The sequence below is a fragment of the Lacerta agilis genome, chromosome 8, assembly GCF_009819535.1.
Source record: "Lacerta agilis isolate rLacAgi1 chromosome 8, rLacAgi1.pri, whole genome shotgun sequence".
Lineage (NCBI taxonomy): Eukaryota > Metazoa > Chordata > Lepidosauria > Squamata > Lacertidae > Lacerta > Lacerta agilis.
The window spans coordinates 911669-930815 of NC_046319.1; the positions used below are offsets into that span (position 1 = coordinate 911669).

The 19147-nt window shown below is 46.3% G+C and overlaps 1 protein-coding gene across 1 annotated transcript in view; it reads right to left on the bottom strand.

Moving 5' to 3' along the window:
• Positions 1-277: 277 nt before the first annotated feature.
• Positions 278-19147, bottom strand: part of KAT6A (lysine acetyltransferase 6A) — a 68260-nt gene continuing 49390 nt past the window's right edge. Inside the window, exons 12-16 of the mRNA XM_033158988.1 lie at positions 17934-18165; positions 13119-13323; positions 10619-11335; positions 9099-9396; positions 278-5293 (exon numbers count right to left, since the gene is read on the bottom strand). Of these exons, the coding sequence (XP_033014879.1) occupies positions 2688-5293; positions 9099-9396; positions 10619-11335; positions 13119-13323; positions 17934-18165 (4058 nt within the window). The 3' untranslated portion in view covers positions 278-2687. The remainder of the gene's footprint in view (positions 5294-9098; positions 9397-10618; positions 11336-13118; positions 13324-17933; positions 18166-19147) is intronic.

Consider the following 19147-nt stretch of genomic DNA (forward strand, 5'->3'; position numbering starts at 1 on the left):
TCCCAGAGTGGCTTACCAATCATTTTCTCTTCATAAGGAGCTCTGGTCAGATAAGAGAAACATTAAGCTTTGGCGCTGTTGAAAGTATTCTCTCTTCCATTCATTGCCATCTGAGGATTGGGGGGGTCATAGCACGTCTAGAATTTTTCGCACTGATAAACTTAACACACACACACATCCTGCATGCAAAGTATCCAAAGAGACCCCTGCGCCCCCTTGCTGGCTTTGGATCTCCAACGTTTCAGAGGAATAAAAATTTGATGTGCAAAACCAGACATCCAAAATGGCTCAACATAATTTATTTTTTATGTTAAAATGTACAGAGTTCTTTTGAAAGTACTTGCTAGAAAGGGGGGAGGGAAAAAGTGATATTACATACAAGGAGAGGAAGGGAGGCCGGCCGGCCCGGGAGCGCATGACATGGAGAATTACAAAGGGTTCATCATCCAGGCACCCCTTCCCCTTTTTAAGCTTACAAGTCACCAAGAACGAAGTACAAAGAAGTTACAAAACAGGAAAAGCAAATATAAACAGACAGGAATAGACGCGGCTTCATTTTGTACATGCGGCTTTAGAGGCATCTGGAACTCTAGTCACACACTCTAGAGATCTCTTTAAAGAGAATTTTCATCTTTCTTAAAATAGTCTTTAATATTCTACAACAAAGATAAAAAATTTTAAAGATGGAATGAAATGAAAAAGCTCTTTTTTTTAAAAGGCATCAAAGTCACTAACAGTGAGTTTTTTTTAAATTTCTTTTAGAAGATTACCAAGTTTATTTTGCTAAAAATACATTATTATTATTATTATTATTATTATCATTATTATCATTATTATTTCTTAAACAGAAGTGGGGGGGATGACATGTACCAATATTACTGTGTCGGATTTTTTTTTATAATATAGAAAAGAACATTGGGTTCTCTACAATAGTTCTACAGTCACAAAGGTTTGTGGAAAAGAGGGAGCTGCCCAATTGATTTTTAAAAACCATACAAAAAACCCAAAACCGAAAAAGGTTAACAGCAGACAAATAATAATAATAAAAAAATTACATGGCCCTTGTGCCAACAGCTTTGCTTTTGACACCCCAACAACGCCCCGCCCCCCCTGCAACCAGGAAGCAATGCCAGCTCAGATGACCAGGGAAGGAAGGAAGGAAGGAGAGGGCAGCCCGAGACGTCTTTCGACACAGATGAGGTGAGCCTGGATTCATAGATATATACAGGGACAAGGATCCTACACAGCCTTGTACACATGCTGAAGAACTAAGAGAAAATGAGGGCTGGAAGCCCCTGGAATTCTGCTTTTATACTCAACAGTATAGAGGAAGTCCATTTTAGTGCAGTTGAACCCCCCTCCCCCCTTCCACAACTGCCTTTCAGGTTTCTTTGAAAAAAAAATCTTTACACATCTAAGTCAATCTAAGTGCGTCTGTAGCTCTACAGGAATATACAGAGAATTTTACATTAGAAGGATAAGCTACATGTCCCCCTCCTTATCGTTAGTTGATGATGTGCCCACGGGCCTGGCATCTCTTCACAGGATGACGGGATGGATTGCACTGCACAGACTTGCCCTGCCCTCCTGTCTCCCTCGCATTCCCTCCCCTGGTCCCCCAGACACACACAGCTGAAGGAACACCCAAGAGTGACCCTCTGCAAGCTGCTAGAGCCCTGCGGTGCACCTTGGGGCAGGGGGAGCAAAGAGGCCTACACTCAGCAGTGCTAGCAACAGGCCAGCCAGGGAAGAAGGTGCAGGCTCTTGACAGCCATTGAAATGTGCACCCCAACTCTCAAGGGGGTGCAAGAACCTTCGGAATCTCAGTCCATAAGCAGAATTGTGTCCCAAGATTCACATGCCAGATTTCCAGCTGCAGGGCTTACTGAGCATCCCATCTCCCTAACCCCCGCCCCGCCCCGCTTTCCGGCTGCACTTAGCTTGTTCTCAATATGATGCTGCTAGGCTAAGCAGTCTGGGATGAAGGCAATGGGCGCACTTTTGAAGTTACATTTAAACTGTATTTTAGTTCAGAGAGAGAAAGGTGGGGACAGAGTTCCTATTTCTGGAGGGATGGCAGAAGAGGACCAGAAAGTTTGCCTTGGGCTCTATTATCCCATCCTTAAGTCACCACCTCAAAGCCTGCTGTTGGGCCTGAAGTAGGAAAGAGAAGCTAGGGGAGGGTGGGAAGGATCTGACCTTTAGAGATGGCGCCATCTTAGGAGCTGTGCACAAGGGACAAATGGAGGAGGAGAAAGAATATGGCGGCTGAAAATGAGATAATATGACAGTTTTAAACACTCTGCCCAGATGGTCAGCAAAGTAAGACTCTTTGTTAAATTACAGAACGGTTTTGTGCACATTTTCAATTCCCTCCCTGAAAAAAATAAAAGTAAACCCAAACCCCATTTTAAAAATGGATTTGAACTGTGAAGTGTTTCAGGATCATGAAGGGAAAACAAAGACCCAAACCAAAAGAACCCCACAAAACGTGAAAAGAATAAAGACCAGGCCCCCTAAAAATAAAATAAAATAAAATAAACCCAAAGGGAACAAAACCCCATCTAAGATCTACAGCAATATTTAACTGGAAAAAGGTCCATTGTCTCTGGTTTGTCAGTATAAAAGGTTCCTTTATTTATAGAGAGATTTCAGTTAGTTCTTTAAAGACGGCAAGTTTCTCTTGCTCATCTTCTCATGTAGGGTCCGTTGAGAGACTGCTTGGGGACCCCAGCAGCATTCATGTAGCTGTGATGAGAGGGGCCAGTGTACATCATGTTCCCGTGAGGGTTTGGCTGCATAGGCTGCTGGGGATAGGCCTGGCTCCCCATCATTCCCATTTGCATCTGCATAGGATACTGGGCTGTCTGGTTCATGTAGGCAGGGTTGCTATGGTAGCTGCTGTTCATCATGGGCTGGGTCATCCGGTAGCTGTTCATAGCATTCAGGGTATTCATATTCATGGAGTTGACGTTGTAAGGGGCGGTTGGCATCAGGTTCACCCCCATGTTCATGCCGCGCTGGACAGCCAGCGCTCGGGGGCCGGCCTGCATGGCAACCGCAGGGGGGCTGCGCCCGTAGAGCTGCTGCTGGTGAGCAGCCGCTGAGGGCAAGGGTGCCGACTTGGAACGGATGGAGATGTGCCCTTTGACGGGCATCTGCCCCTGCAGCCTCTGGGTGTGGGGGATGCCAATGTTGGTGGTGGACATGTTGCACTGGAGGAGGGGCGAGGCGAGGTTCATGGTGGTGGACGCCAAGTTGGGAGGGGGTGTCATGGTGGCTTGTGCTTGGGGCGTCCCGGCCAACGGGTGAGACGGAGCCAGCTGCGCCAGGCCGGTGTTGGACAAAGACACGCTGGTTGCATAGGAAGTCACAGCGGGGGAATGGCTGTAAGGCATGGCATGAGGGTCCATTATGGTGTTGGTCAGCTGCTGCAACTTGGCTAGGCTGAAGGTGGCCGAAGGCTGGGAGTAGCCACCGGCACCAAAATCCCCAGGAATCCTCTCGTAGATGCTTATGTTGCCCGTGCTGCCAGATTCCGGGATTTCCATGATCATGGGGGCTGGAGTGAAGCTATTGTTCATGCTACACTGGGACAAGGAAGGCTGCTGTTGCTGCGCTGGAGGAGGGGGCTGGGGCTGCTGGGGCTGCTGGGGCTGGGGGGGCTGTGCCGCCGGCTGCTGGTTACTCGGAGGCCTTTCAACCACGCAGCTCTGGGGGGACTTGATATTGCAGTTTGTGGCGGGCTGGACGTTGCCCTGGGGCATCATGCTGCAGCTGTTGCCCATGCTGGCTATTTGCTGGGTGACGACACAACTGTTCTGGGTGAGGCTGCTGGAGGACGACAGGCCGCCGTAGGAACAGCTGCTCTGAGACGAGTTGTTCCCGCAGATGCTGCCACCCATGGTCGAGTCGTAGCTGCTGGGATTCTCGTAGTTCTCTGTTGTGCTCTCGATGCTGCCAAGGTCGCTGAAGCCACTGTCCACCACCTGCTGAGAATGGTCCGATACGGAAGGCACATCCATCATGGGGCTGGTCTCCATGTTCTGCATAGAAGGTGCGGAGAGAGAGCCTTGCTCGGGGCTTATCTGGGTGAAGCCGCTCTCCAGGGCACTGGGCACGCTGGGGCTACTGACGGAGCGCACCGACTGGCTAGGGTGAGACTGGACAGAGGAGATGGGGCTGTTATGTTCCGAGGCCGGGCAGTCCTCAACCATAGACATCTGAGGATCCTCTTCAGCTTGGGTGTAGCTCTGCAGGTTCTGACAAGCCGCCAGGGTCTCCTCGCAATCCTGGTAGGCTACGTCGTGCTCACTGTTCTCCTCCTCCTGCGTCAAGGACTGCACTGCTTGGACGGTTTCAAGATCCAGTTCGCTGTGAGGGATTGGCTCCTCTTCCTTCAGCTCAATTAATCCTTCCTTAGCATGCTGCTCTTCCTCTTGGTCATCTTCGGAACCAGGAACGGGATCTGATCCCACCGATGTCTCATGGGAGGCTTGCTCCTCCTCAGAATCTGCCTCTCCCTCACTCTTGTTCTTGACATCTTCTTCTCTGCTGTCCTGTGTGCTTGTTTCTAAAAAAGACTCCTGAGTGTCAGGCTCTTCCTTCAGCCCCTCTGTTGCTGCCTGCTCTTCCAGTTCATTCTTCTTGGCAGGCTCCACCTGCCCATCATCTTCTTCGTCATCCGCATCGTGGTCTTCATTCTGGTTTGCCACAGCTGCCACTTCCTCTTCCTCCTCCTCCTCCTCTTCACGCTCAGGTTCTTCCATCTCCGGCTGCTCTTCTTCTGACTGCCTCTGCTCTCCGAGGCTCTGGGGCTTCTCCACCTCTTCCTCCATGTCAGGTTCCTTAACTTCTGCTGCTGGGCTGCTGCTGCTGCTGCCTAAAGGAGAAGCCCCTCTTGCCTCACTGGCAGCTGCACCTTCGTCTTCCTCTCCCAGGTCCCCAACTTCTGGAGGCCCTTCTTCTTCTTTCCTTTCCTCTGCCACATGCAGAAGCTCTTCCTTCTGCTCAACAGGCTCTTCCTTCTCCTGCACTTTTGGTTTGCGGCCTGGTTTCAAAGCGGCTTCCGTGGGGTCAGCTGCCTCTTCGGTGACAGCTGCCAAGACCTTCCCTCTCTTCAGCTTGAAGCCTGGCTTGCGGCCAGGCCTCTTCTTCCAGTGGATGGGCTTGCGGCTTTTGCCCTTAGGCCAGCCCTTCTTCTTCTTCATGGGGGTGGAAGTGTCTGGCTGGAGTGGGGAATCTTTCGTTTCACATTTTCTCAGCACCGAGACTGGTTTCAAGGTAGGAGAGCCTAAAAAATGAGGGAAAAGGAGGAGGGAAAGGTTAAGCAGTTGGAGCTCTCATCCCAATTCCTCACTAGGGCTTGCAGTTGAAATATCTGCAGTTGATTAACCATCTGTCTGTTAATATTACATACTGCCAAAAGCTCTATAGAGCTGCTTCTCTAAGATGTTACAGCAAGTTCAAGGTAATGTGCAATTTAGCAAGTTACCACTCCTTATCCGAAATAAATACTGTATTTCAAGCTGTCTTTTTCACTCAATTGTTGCCCCCACAGTTGACTGACTGAAGATTTAGTCTACTAATTAAACCTTGTAGCCCTACCTAAAGAACAAACTGCACATCTATTGGGGGGTGGGGCTGGTGTGTTAGAGGAAGGAGATTCAGCTGGGTCTCCTGACCTGAAACTGCTTTCTCTCTCTCCTACCTTCCCAGGTATTGCATTTACACATCAAGCCTCGAAAGGGCACAAACCCAAAGAGCTCTCAACCAAAGGTGAGCAGCCAGAACAAGAGATGCTGGCCAGTGAGATGTCAATCAAGTGAGAGATGAAACAAGCCAATGGGCTGGTGGAGAAGGAGTACATGGCTCCAGACGGTATATGGAACAATTGTCACCTCCTCTAATGGATTAATGAACAGCATTTTATTGGGAAATAAAACTCCGGAGACCTGGAGAGAGGCCTATATCACGTTAATTCCTAAACAAGGCGAGACAGATGACAGACAATGTAAGAAACATAGTTGATTTAATTTAATTGGGTATTTGTATTCCAGGAGAGATAAATAAGCTGTGATGATGTTTATTGATGCTGAGAAAGCATTTGACAATGTGTCTTGGTATTTTATGAAAAGAAATTTGGAAATGGTGGATTTTTTAAATGGTATTTATGCTATATATTCTGAACAACATGTGAAATTATTGATTAATAAGAATCTTACGGACAAAATTGAGATAACAAAATGAACTAGACAGGGGTGCCCGCTGTCACCATTGCTATTTATAACAGTATTAGAGGTCTTGTTAAAGAAATTACAGGTAACGAAAGAAATAAAGGGGATTAGAATTGGTTCAAAAGAGTTAAAGGCCTTTGCAGATGATTTGGTATTGACATTAAAACAACCAATATCCAGAGCAGTGGAAGCGCTGGACAAAATAGAAGAATATGGGCAACTAGCTGGTTTTATACTTAATAAATCCAAATGAAATTATTAACTAAGAATGTGGATAGTAATGAAATAGGTGAACTACAACAGAAAACAGGAATGACAATAGCGAAAAAAGTAAAATATCTGGGAGTCTGGCTTACATCTAAAAACATAAACCTCTTTAAAGATAATTATGAAAAAGTGTGGAATGAGGTCAAGAGAGATTTAGAGATTTGGACAAGAACGAAATTATCATTTATGGGAAGAATCTCTGCGATAAAAATGAACGTGCTACCGAGAATGTTCATAGAATCATAGAATCATAGAGTTGGAAGAGACCCCAAGGGCCATCAGTCCAACCCCCTGCCAAGCAGGAAACACCATCAAAGAATTCCTGACAGATGGCTGTCAAGCCTCTGCTTAAAGACCTCCAAAGAAGGAGACTCCACCACACTCCTTGGTAGCAAATTCCACTGCCGAACAGCTCTCACTGTCAGGAAGTTCTTCCTAATGTTTAGGTGGAATCTTCTTTCTTGTAGTCTGAATCCATTGCTCCGTTATTTTTATTTCAAAAATAAAATATTTTTATTTTATTTTTATTTCAAAATGTTTTTTTTATTTCAAACAATCCCAATTATCAGTGGAACAGGACAATTCAACATATGGCAAAAGAGGCTCCCAAAATTTGTATGGCAAGGGAAAAAACCAAGGATTAAGTATAAACTTTTGACAGATGTGAAAGAGGTGCCTAACAGGTTACTACAAAATTACACTTAACAGGGACATCTGGGCTTAGTGACTGCCGTTTAACCTCTTAAAGGTTAAATGCAGCTTAGTAGTCTAAATTCAAGACTAGATGCAAAAGCACTTTGAAGAGGGTTAAAAAGCTACAGCCTAACACAGGCTTCCCTAAACTAAGGCCTGCTGGCCGGATGCAACCCACACAAGCCAATTATCCGACCCCTGCCACCCGCTCTTACTAGTACGGAGCGGCGCGGCTGCCCATCTCCGGGTCGGCGTGGCACCGGAAATAGCTTGTGCGCATGCGTCATTTCCGGTGCACTTCTGGGTCTGTGGGGGTCCATGTGCACACGCACAAGCTATTTCCGGTGCCGTGCCGCAAAAAAGCGAGTGTGCGCACGTATGGGCACGCACTCCCCCACCCTCTGGCCCGCCGCACAATCAGCACCAGAGGAACCAGCCCAAGGCCAGGTAAGTTTGGGGACCCCTGGCCTAGCATGAACTTTCCCACAATGTTATCGACGGCAAAGGGAGAGTGGTAGGGGGGTGAAGAATGAACCAATTCCAGTTCTTATGGAACTGAACAAATGCAATTTGAAGGTAACAGCCTATTAGATGAAGAAATGTGGGCTGCTACTGTCTTATAATGGCTTGGTAACAGATGAGTGGAGGATCAGACACACAGGTAGACACAGAACATCCTCAATGATATTGCTTTCTATTATGTAACTTAGTTTTATGATCTTATACTGTATTCTGTTCTCTGAGGAATGCTTTTACAGCTCTGATTCCAGAAAAGGCATTCAGCTAATCTAGAAAGAAGGTACTTAAAGAGATTCCTGTAAATCTACTCTTGGGGAATCTAAAGCCAATGCAGAGGACATTATACATTATGTACTGTGCAGTCCATTCTGCGTACCCCTTAGGAGTAAGCTTTTGGCTGAAATACTGGAAAGGATTGCTATAAAGAATTATTCTGATAAAATGCCTTGTTTTCATCATGGATATAAACAAAACACAAAAACAGCACCTGCACAAAAACTAGGCCAGTTGGAGATGGTATCCGGTTGCTGAGAGCCTTTGGTTCATACTTGCTGACTACAGGATTCAAAATGCCTGTGCTTCTGCTTTGCAGTGACAGACTGATCTAACTAAATGAACCACACTGAAACTAACAGGCTATGTGATGGAAGTGGGTGCTTTACCTTCCACTCTTACCACCAGGTGAAAGGAGGGACAACAGGTGCCTGCACTGGTAAGATTGTTCATTGTTGCTGTTGTTGTTGAATTCCCCCATCCCACCCCTACCAGTAAGCCATGGAGTTCATCCCAGTTCCTTAAGCAGGTTGTATGTCACCAACTGGCCCCCTGGGGCTTAGCCTTTGCCCTCATCCCTTTCAACAGAAGTTTCATTGCCACCCAAGGCAGGAACGGGGAACCTGTGGCCCTCCGGATGTTTTAGCTGGCAACACTCATGGCCATACTGGCTGGCGGAAGCCCAAGAACCCAGTGTGTGTGTGTCATAGGTTGCCCTTGTTCCAAGGGCTCTGGCAACCCTTGCCCTTTGTCTTTTCCCACATCCATGCTCTCCCCACCTTTCCTTCCCTAGCTGTCACAGCTCTGGCGATCCTGCAACCCCCTTTCCTGCTGCCCCTTCGCAGCTTCCAACTGGTCTCCACAGCTCCTCCTCAGTCCAACCACACGAGAGCATTTCTCCCCTTCGACATGCTGCAGGGCAGCTGGGTGGCAGAATGGGATGGAGCGAATGCCACACACTGCATAACTCCTATACCGGAAAAGTCATGTATTCCTGGAACTGGGCAATCTTGTATGTTTCCTATGGGCACTGAGTGCAGGGAGGGAGCAGTTAGCTACCTTTCTTATGGCAGGTTACACTGCACTGAAGCAGCCACTGACAAAACCTACCAGTGGCACCGTCCGACTCCTCTCCACCCTGAGATCCTCTCTTTGAGGAGGACCTGTGCCTGAGGGAGCCTTGGGGAGAGAGCCGGCGAAGATATCCTCTCGGGAACAGTTCACTTTCTTCCTCATCCTCCTCGTCCTCCATCTCAAAGGTGGGCTCCAGTTGGGGCATGGGCCTTTCAGAATCGGAGTCCTCAAAAGGCTCATCCAGGACCTCAGTTGTTTCAGAGATGGTTTCTGTCACAACGCTGCTGTTGTGATATTTGCGCTTGCGGACCCGCCTCTTCCGGGGAATGGGCTTCTGCACAAACCAAGTGACAGATGGTTACATACAGCACAACTCAGTGAGGCAAGTTTCCCACTGAAAGTGGGAACTAACAGAGAGAGTAGCCCTATAGCATGCAAAGAGGAGACATCTGGGTAGGGCCATGGTCATTTCCTATGGCCACCAGCTGGGCTCACATTGGCTAGGACAGGAAGGAGGGGAGGCGATTGGAGAAGAACATGTAAGTACTCCAGTTTCAGGACTGGCATATTCCACCCTACACACACACACACACACACACACACACACACACACACACACACCGGTGTCAAGGGCATGCCAGGCCCCTCACTGCACCTACCATCAGAATACAGATAGTAGAGAACTAACTGTAGCTGCAACAAAGAGACCTCTGGAGACATTCTCTGCCCATTGAGAGAAGTCCTCAATATCCTAGGGCTCCCTTTCAAAGTCTAAACCTACTGCCTTTCCCTGGCACAAAGATAAACCTTTAAAAATGGATGGGGAATCTAGGGCCCACCAGATGTTGTGGGGCGACATCTCCCATCATCCCTGATAACTGACTGTGCTGGCTGGGGCTGACAGGAATTGGAGTCCACCAACATCTGGAGGGCCACAGGCTTCCCATCCTTTCTTTAGAATATGAATCTCACAAATATGACTAGGGCCATGTGCATGATGCAACAACAGAGCAGAATAAACAAATGGAGTGCAGCAGTGCGTTGAGAGTTTGCTTCCTGAGAGTCTCTGCATTCATTTAGAAAAAAGAAAAAGCAGCAAAGTTTCTGGCACTGTCTGACTTAACATGTGTCTGGAAGTATGGGCAAAATCTCAGAAGCCAGAAGACCTGCTGGATAAGAGTCCCAATGGTTGTGAGTGGGACGTCAGTGCCCTGCATGTCTCTCCCTTAACTAGCAAAATTGGGGGGGGGGGGTTTCCCCTCCCTGAACTGCTACTTGTAAAACAGTAAATTTGCAAAAAACGACATTACAAAATTAAGTTTTTCTGGGCTTATTATTATTAAAAGCATACACAGTCCTGAATATGATCACCTTCTTACACATGCACATAAAGCCTACAGACTCAATAGCTTTTAAGAAACCTATCCAGGGAATGAGAGAGGTTCAACAGGCAAGCAGAAGCTAACACAGGCAAAAGGGTTCAATGTGAAGCTACAAGGAGAAAAGCTCAGTGTTGTGTGGAGCTGCTGAGCAGACAGAAAGGGAGAAAGACATACCTTTCGCTTCAAAGTGGGTTTGGTGAGAACTGGTGGGGAAGTGGAGCAGGGGCTGGCAGGCTCCTCGCCCTCCTCTTCGCTGCTCTCACTGAAGTGCCTTGGCAGTGTCCTCTCACCCTCGCGGTGTTGCCGGGGTATTCGGTCGCACTCCTTGGAGAGTCTGCCTTTGAGGGGCTCGTGGGTCTTAAGCTGCCCTCTCCACACTTCCATGCCTTCGCTGTATCTCCTCTGCGTCACCGAGGGCTTCTCCCCTTTGCTATACTGCCCATGGGAGATGGGGGACTTTTCCTCATCTTTGCCAAAGTGCCCCCGGGGAGCTGGGGACTTTTCCTCACATTTGCCACACTGTCCCTGGGAGGAAGTAGTTCTCTCTTCACTCTCCCCAAATCTCTCTCGGGAAGCAGCTGCAGCAGCAGCAGCCGCAGCAGCCGCAGCCGCCTTTTCCTGACACTCCCCACAGCGACCTCCCCTGGCCATGGCTGACTTCTCCTCTAAAAGCAGTTTCAAATCCTTCTCTGCAAAGGACTCCCGCGACTGTTTGTTCTTCCGACGGCCCCTCCGTGGCATCTGGTTGTTTGCAGGAAGACCAGCAAGGGGAAGACTTTGTTTGTGTGGCCGCACAGAATTGGCTGGAGAAACAATGTCTGGCTTTTTTTCACTCTCCAGAGGAAAGTAAGACTCTCTCTCTTTTTTCTCCCAGGATACAGATTTGATCACCTAGTGCAAAGAAGAAAACCAAACTATTTTATTTCAGACTTTCTTGCAACTGTTTATTCCTACAGACATCAGGTTGCTGGGAAAGTTGGTTCTGCATTTAAAGTACAAGCTTGCAGCCAAAGATTGGAAAAATCTTGATCCCTCCTTGATTCCACAACTCCTGGTCATGTCCACCTTTCCTTTCTTCTGATTCCCCTCCAGTTTTCCTCTCCCAAATACCTCCCTGTTAGCTAATTCAACATTTATATGTTAATATCACACAGCTCTCTTCCTCTCCCTCCTTCCATCTAAATCAGCAAAAGATGTGGGGTTGGACTGGTGCCTGGCTGAAGTGATGAGCTAGATAAAGGCCAATATACTGAGACTAAACAGTGGGTGATTCTCAGGTCCAGAAATAAGGTAGACAGCTTGCACCGTCCCTTGAAGGAACAGGTTTGCAGTTCGAGATCATTCCTAGATTCCAGCCAGGTGGCTTCTGCAGCTAGGAGTGATGGCACCCAAATTAGGCTGGTTTGCCAGCTATTAGCCTGACCTCAGTTGCCCATGCTCTAGTGACTGAATACAATCCAGAAGCTGCAGTTACAGCAGAATAAGGTTGCTAGGTTGGTGAGTGGGGCAATGACCATGTGTCCTGGTCCTGAAAGTGCTTCACTGGCTGCCAGTGAGCTACCAGTCTGAATTTGTACCAGTAAACAAACCCTAAAAGGCTTAGGACCCAAGACAGCCTCCCTCAATACCAACCACCTCGGGCCCGAAAACCATCAAAGCAGGCCCTTTTGGAAGTGCCACCCCTTCTGGGGACTTCCTGATTGACGTTGACCCACGGCAGGGCCTTCTCAGTACTGCAGTGATGGCCAAACTTGGCCCTCCAGCTGTTTTGGGACTACAACTCCCATCATCCCTAGGTAACAGGGCCAGTGGTAAAAGATGATGGGAATTGTAGTCCCAAAACAGCTGGAGGGCCAAGTTTGGCCAGCACTGCAGTACTGGTTCCTCACTTATGGAACACCTTCCACAACATTCAGGGGTTTTTAAAAAACATTTCCATTTGTCCAGGTATTTAATGGCTACAACATACTAATTTAATTTTCTGGCCTAATGTGTTTATATCCCACCCTTTGCCCAAGGAGCTCAAGGTGGCGTGCATGGTTCTCCCCCTAATATAATCTCCACAACAACTCTGAGAGGTAGATTAGGCTGAGAGGCAAGGACTGGTCCAAGGTCATCCAGTGAGCTACATGGCCAGTGGTGGGGGGTCCTGAATTTGGTCTCCTGGGTCCTAGTCCAACACTCTAATCATTGCACCACACTCGCTTCCTATTTCTAGCAACCTGGAAATTATTAGCTGTGAGGATACGTGGCTGTTTTTAAATGTTCTCAGATGTTCTTAGCATTCTAAATATTTTGTTAGTTTTTGTGTTTTCTTGTTTGCTGCCCTGGACTCACTCCTTTGGGAGGAAGCACTAGATATAAATTTAAACAATAAATAATGGTTTGGCTCAGGATAACAAAGTTTCATGTTTATTTGTTCCTACCCCACCTTTTCAAATAAAATTCCTCCCAATGTGGCATATGTAGAGGTAGGGCAAATCAATACAGGCTTGATGGAAAGATGAAGGGGATCCAATTTTCCCATTACGTTCCTGAGCAACTCCAGCGGGCTTTTAGCCATCTGCACTTTTAAGCTACCTTTCCATCCCTCTGCCATACAGGGCACACGTGTGGCTGCTTTGCTAATTACCCCACAATTGCATGCATATATAAATATCTATTCCAAACTGACCTCTACCTCTCTTTCCCTTTGCTGCTGCTGCTCTTCATTTTCCCCATCTTCAGCTTCTTCTTCTTCATCCTCTGAAACCACTGAGTTTGAGACAATGACAGGAGTCCAGCGTAGGCATTCTGGATCTACAACTACAGGCCGGAGATTCAGTTTCAGCTTTGCCATATGGTCTTGGATAAGCTTCTCCCGCCGGACAATCACAAATCTGAGAATGAGGAAAAAATGATTCAGCCAAATGTTGGCGTTTAAGTACAGGTAACAAACATACGGATGCAGGGAGGGAGGAAGAGTGACCAGCAGGAGGATGCCCAAAAGACTGCCACATTACTGAGCAGCTGCCATAGTCTGTTGCATCAAGAAGCAAACAGCATTTGAGGGGCACAAATAGGTTAAAGTCAGCTCCAAAATCCTTACAGTGACTTGTGAAGTTTTGACAAAAAGTTGTGTAGGACATTTCTTTCTCACTTCCCTTTGAAACTTGCAGCCCAGAATCAAACTGAGATGACACTAGAACCGATGCAGAGTGCAAGGTAATGAAGAATCATTAAAGGCAGCTAAGCATCTGTTGCAGGAAAAGAAAATATATCTACCAGTTTTTCTGGCTTCTTGTGCCTCAAGCTGGCAAGGTATTGGAAGGCTCTTAGTGCCTTGGCTAAAACTGCAATATCAAAACCCAAAATCCTGCAATGAAATGATTGTGTTTTAGCAACAAAAATAAGCTCCAAAGCCAAAAAGCTTGAGCTGAGCTTCTGAAAAATCTCAGGTTTGATTTAATAAAATGCACATTTCTATCCCTATTGTCTGAAAATGTGCTGATGTCTCAGAAATCAAAGTAAATCAGCAAGTTAATCACATGGTAGTGTTTATGTCCCCTTGCAATGCTAAAATTATAGTAAATAAAAGAAATATGCAAATTTGATTGATCTGCAGGATTTAGAACAATTACAGAATTCAGCTGCTCTTGGTGAAGAATTCTGATTGCCTGAGTACAGAATTACTTTTTAGTTAGCCTTAATGATGAAAATAAGCAATTGTGTTTTCAGCAGAAGTGACAGACTTAGTTTGCTTCAGTGGGACTTGTACTCTTTTGTTCAATGTATTCAACACAAGGTCCGTACATGTTATGAAAATGTTTCCTGTTCCCATTAGCTATGCTGGAGGGTGGAGGGAACAGTTGGACAAGGCACTGAATGCCTGCACTGTGACTACTAGAGATTTTGGGACAGACAGATGAAGAAAACACTAGAGAATGTTTCAGCTATATGGGATCATTGGTCTTAACTGAAAGGAATTTCTCTATGCATGTAAATATGGTCTCAGTTGAGATGTGAGCTGCCCCATGTGCTTTATGGCATAAACACAAATTGTTTCAAAGGCGGTTAAAATGTCTTTTCCCCTCTGTAGCACTAGTTTTTGTTCATGAGAAAGCTTAAGAGCAGAAATGTAACACAAAAGAAACAACAACAGACAAACATACAACTGCACAAACGACAAGCTAACCATTCAACACTGTTCCAGTGACAAACTCACACCCAGTAGGTACTGTAAAATATAGAGTGCAGCCCAGAGACCATCATTACATGCACAGTCCCTTCTCATGTGCATGTAAGATGGTCTCAGGTGGAGTGTCCAAAAGTGTACCCGTGTAGGGAGGGCATTAGCTGCCTATTGGTCTAGGAGTCCGTGCTGCAACACTTTTCTCCCCAAAGCTGCCTCAGCCAAGGCATATAAATCCATTTTGTAGCGCTTTGTAAATGTGCAGCAACCTCCTATAGAGGTCTGCTCATTTGGCCCCTGCCCCAGTAGTTGAGTGTGCTGTAATTTTAGATGGCGGCATCAAGTGCAACACATTATATGGCATATTTATTCAGGCCCTAACTCACTAAGACCAAGTGGAATTTGAAACTCTCTTTCCTAATCCATTTGGAGGAAAAGATGCAAATAATGACTGTCTTTGTACATGCAATGTGAATCTTCAAAGATCTTCTCACATGAAGAAATACAACCTTAAATGATAACCAACATAGAGACTAATTTTAAATGTTTAAACGTTGGTCACTGCAGACGCTTTATCTCTGTATGCAATTCCACCTGGGGCACGGGTGGATTTATTATTGTAGCCTCTTTAAGAAACTAAGGAAAGGAAGAGCACCTAAAGAAACCTCCTGAGTGTCAGACAAGACAGATCATGATGCTGATACCTATCTTCACAATGTGTTGGGGTGTAAGTCCTTTTGGGGGGAAAGACAGAAAATCTCTAATGCCAGCCCTATCCAGCTGCACTCGTTTCTGCTTGCACCAGTGCAGAAATGCTGACTATGCTGATCAATAAATACAAATTGGAGAAGGATACCTTGAGGCTAGAATGATATTCACCAAATCTGAAGGCAGGTCACTCTTCAAGCACCATGTTCAAACTTGGTCAGGTTCAACCACGAAAGGTGTTGAGGAAGAAATGTCCCTTGTGACAGAATGTTGCATCTTCCTGGAAGATGCAGCGTGGTCACAGCCAGTGGAACAACCTCTGAGAAACAAGGTCTCCTTTGCCAATTCCCTTTGAAGAACTGTCTGACACTGCCTTCTCAGCGGCTCATCCTGACAAAGCCTCATCAAGGATTGTGAAAACTGCCGTGCCCTCTCAATGCCACCACTGGACAAGGATTGAGACTGGGGCTTCTGTAGGGGCTTCCCTGCCATTACTTCTCTGCCTTTACACACTGATCGCTCCCACAAAAGGCAGTGGCAGCTGACCTGGGGTGAGCTAGCTAAGCCCTGATAAGATCACAAACGGTGGCTACTGCCTACCTAGGAAGCACCAGGTATAGCTGCAGAACTGCAGCTGCTGCCGACACGAAGCCTTTCATGTTTGGTCCCCTCAGGGATCCACATAATGGCAGCAGTTATATTAGGTGTTATGCTTGCGGCCACAGATGCTTCCAGGTCTCTTGTGTGCTGGTGCTTCCTTATTAACTTCCAGGCTGCTGCTGCAGGTGCTGACAGTCTCTAATTATCCCCCCCCCCCGCCAGAAAAGGTATGGGGCAAAAATAACCACAACATGGGAGACAGGATTGTAGGGGGACAGACTGCTGGAAAACCAGGAAGAACTGAACAGACACAAAATGGGGTGTTTTTTTTGGTTTTTTGTATTTAAGCAGCACACGAGGAGGAAAATGGGCTGGGCCTAAACTTAAACTGTGGCTAAATAAACATAACATGTGCAGAAGAAGGCAACCAAGATGATCAAGGGTCTGGAAACCAAGCCTTCTGAGGAGTAGTCAAAGGAGCTGGGTATGTTTAGCATGGAGCAAGCTTGTTTTCTCCTGCTCTAGAGGAGCAATGGCTTCAAGTTACAAGAAAGGAGATTCCATCAAGAAGAACTTTCTAACAGTAAGAACTGTTTGACAGTGGAACATACTCCTTCAGGAGGTTGCAGACTCTCCTTCCTTGGAGGTTTTTAAGCAGAGGTTAGGATGGCCATCTGACATGGACACTTTAGCAGATTTTCCTGCATTGCAGGAGGTTGGACTTGATGACACTCGGGTCCCTCCCAACTCTACAATTCTATGATTCTATGAAAAAGGTAAAAAATGGACTGTTATAGAAAAGTGGCAGATGAAAATGATGGACTTTGCGGAACTGGCAAAGCTGACGGGGAAAATCCGAAACCAGCACAACCAAGTATTCCAAAAAGACTGGAGTAAATTTACACAATATTAGAAAGATCATTAGTAGTATATAACAGCATTAGTAGGGTTATCTGAAGACTTGTAATGAGAAATTTTTTACCTTTCTACATTTATTTAAACTTTGAGGTATTTTGTAATGAGTTATATTAGAATTGGAAACTTAGTTGGTCTCTAAGGTGCTACTGGAAGGAATTTTTTATTTTATTTTGTTTTAACTATGGCAGACCAACACGGCTACCTACCTGTAACTGTGATATAAAGGTTACTTTTGAAAGCCAGGAGGTGGGAGGGAAGGAAGTTGATAGGCTCTAAAGAGCCAAAGAAGCTAAGTGGACAATAATGATGTGACTATATATGTTTAAATGGAAAATTAATAAAAATATATTTTTTTAAACGGACTGTTAAATCACACACACAAACAGTTCACACTGAGTGAGCCCAACACACATCAGGGGAAAATTATTTCCTTAATAGGAAAGTCACACATACTCCAAGGACCCCACCATAAACTCCTGACACCACAATCACAGCAGGCAATGCCAACAAGTAAGAGAAACGTGAAGATTCAAAGTCAGCAAAAAGGACACCAGGGACTGGCTTCAGCAGTGGCTTGAGTCACGCAAGAATTTAAAACTGGCACTTCAGAGGGAGAGAAGCTGTTTAACTGCCTTTAAGCAAGTCAGTGTTTGCACCATCAAGAACTAGGCACTAGGCTGAGTTCATGCCCCACCTGAGACCATCTTGCTGGCATGGGAGAATGTCCCCGTCCCTCTACAGAGGGCTGTGGTTTTCATTAGCCTGCTTTGATATTACTTTTGATCCACCTTGAAAATATCTGTAACCTGAAATGCAGAATATGACTACAGTAAATAAATTATGCTATCCCTCTGCTTCTCACATTCTGAAAGACATTGCCCTCACTTTAAAAGCAGTGTGCCAGAACAGTAAGAGTTAGAAATTTGGATGATTTGGTGTTTTGCCGCCCCCCCCCCCCTTAAGAGGAAGCAGAGTTTTACACCCAAAACTACAGCACTTTTGCAGTGCTTCCACAGAAATCTACCATTGGACATAGCCATGTCTTTAATTATGACCCTGCCATTTCTGGCCCTCCAATTCTACGATGCTCACTGATCATTTCGGAAATCAAGCATTCGCAGGTGATGCAGGGTGGAAGTGATGTCTTGAGGGCAGATGCCCGTCAGTTTGCTTAGCTTCTTGATGCTGAGTTGCTTGTCATTTTGGTGATAAAGGCACTCCAAGATTACGCTTTTCCAATAAGCCATGTAAGAGAGACGACCCAAATCAGATAGCGGCTTCTCTGGGGATCCTGCTTGGCCTTCACGCTTTGATAGGAGATAACCTGAGAGAAAGCAGAAAGCACTTAGGACTGGGCTCTGTACGGAAGCTAGCCTACCCTGTTTGAGTGTCTCTTCCTTATTCAGCTATAGGGTCAGGCACTCTGACTGGAATTTAAGTCCACAAAAACAGCCAATGGCTCCCACAGGACCCAGAAGCTCTTCTCTCCAGAGGTCACCAGCATTTCCCGCCCCCTTCCACACAGAGGTAGCCACCTGTACAAGGAGATTCTAATCTGTGCTGAAGGCATTTTGAGTTTTTCAGAAACATGGACAGAAATGTAGAACACCCTCCAATTAAGACCTTCGATTTCTCATATGGTCAACCAATTCCCCCCCCCCCCCGTTTCAGCACCAATTCCCATGGGATCATGGAAGCAAACGCTGGTAAATCAGTGGGAAAGGTCCTGCAGGCTGACTGTAATTGGATATGAACAGTGCCACTAGGTGGCAGATTTTTCCTGTTACAGTGAAAAAAATGAAACTTGCAAAAAAAAAAATGCAGAGCAGAGCTCCTCCTGTTCAGGGTTGTGGTCAACAAATCATGGCCTTTTCCCCTGCCCCCCCCCCCCCCGGCAATGGCCACAGTCGCCACTAAGCCTTCTTATTCTTCACACAGTTGCTTGGAGAATTTCCCCCTTCCCTTTTGTTCCCCACCCTCTATTGATGGTTTGCCTTTCTGCAAACCTTAAGGTTTCCTCTCTCTTCCTAAAGCACACCTCTCTCTTGTTTTTAGCAGCTTCATTTTAGCCATAATCCCATTGGCACTCACCAGCTGAGCTTGATATGAGAGGCAAGTATAGGTGGGGCCTCCAAACGGCCACAACCAATGACATGACCAAACCACTTTAGACCATCCTAATGCCCTATGAAGCAGTTGCTAATGTGCGTGAACTCCATCATCATTAATTAGGGAAATCAGATGTTCCAAGAATTATTTCAAACATAAATGACACCTTGTATTATTAGGTGCCCAAATAATGGGCA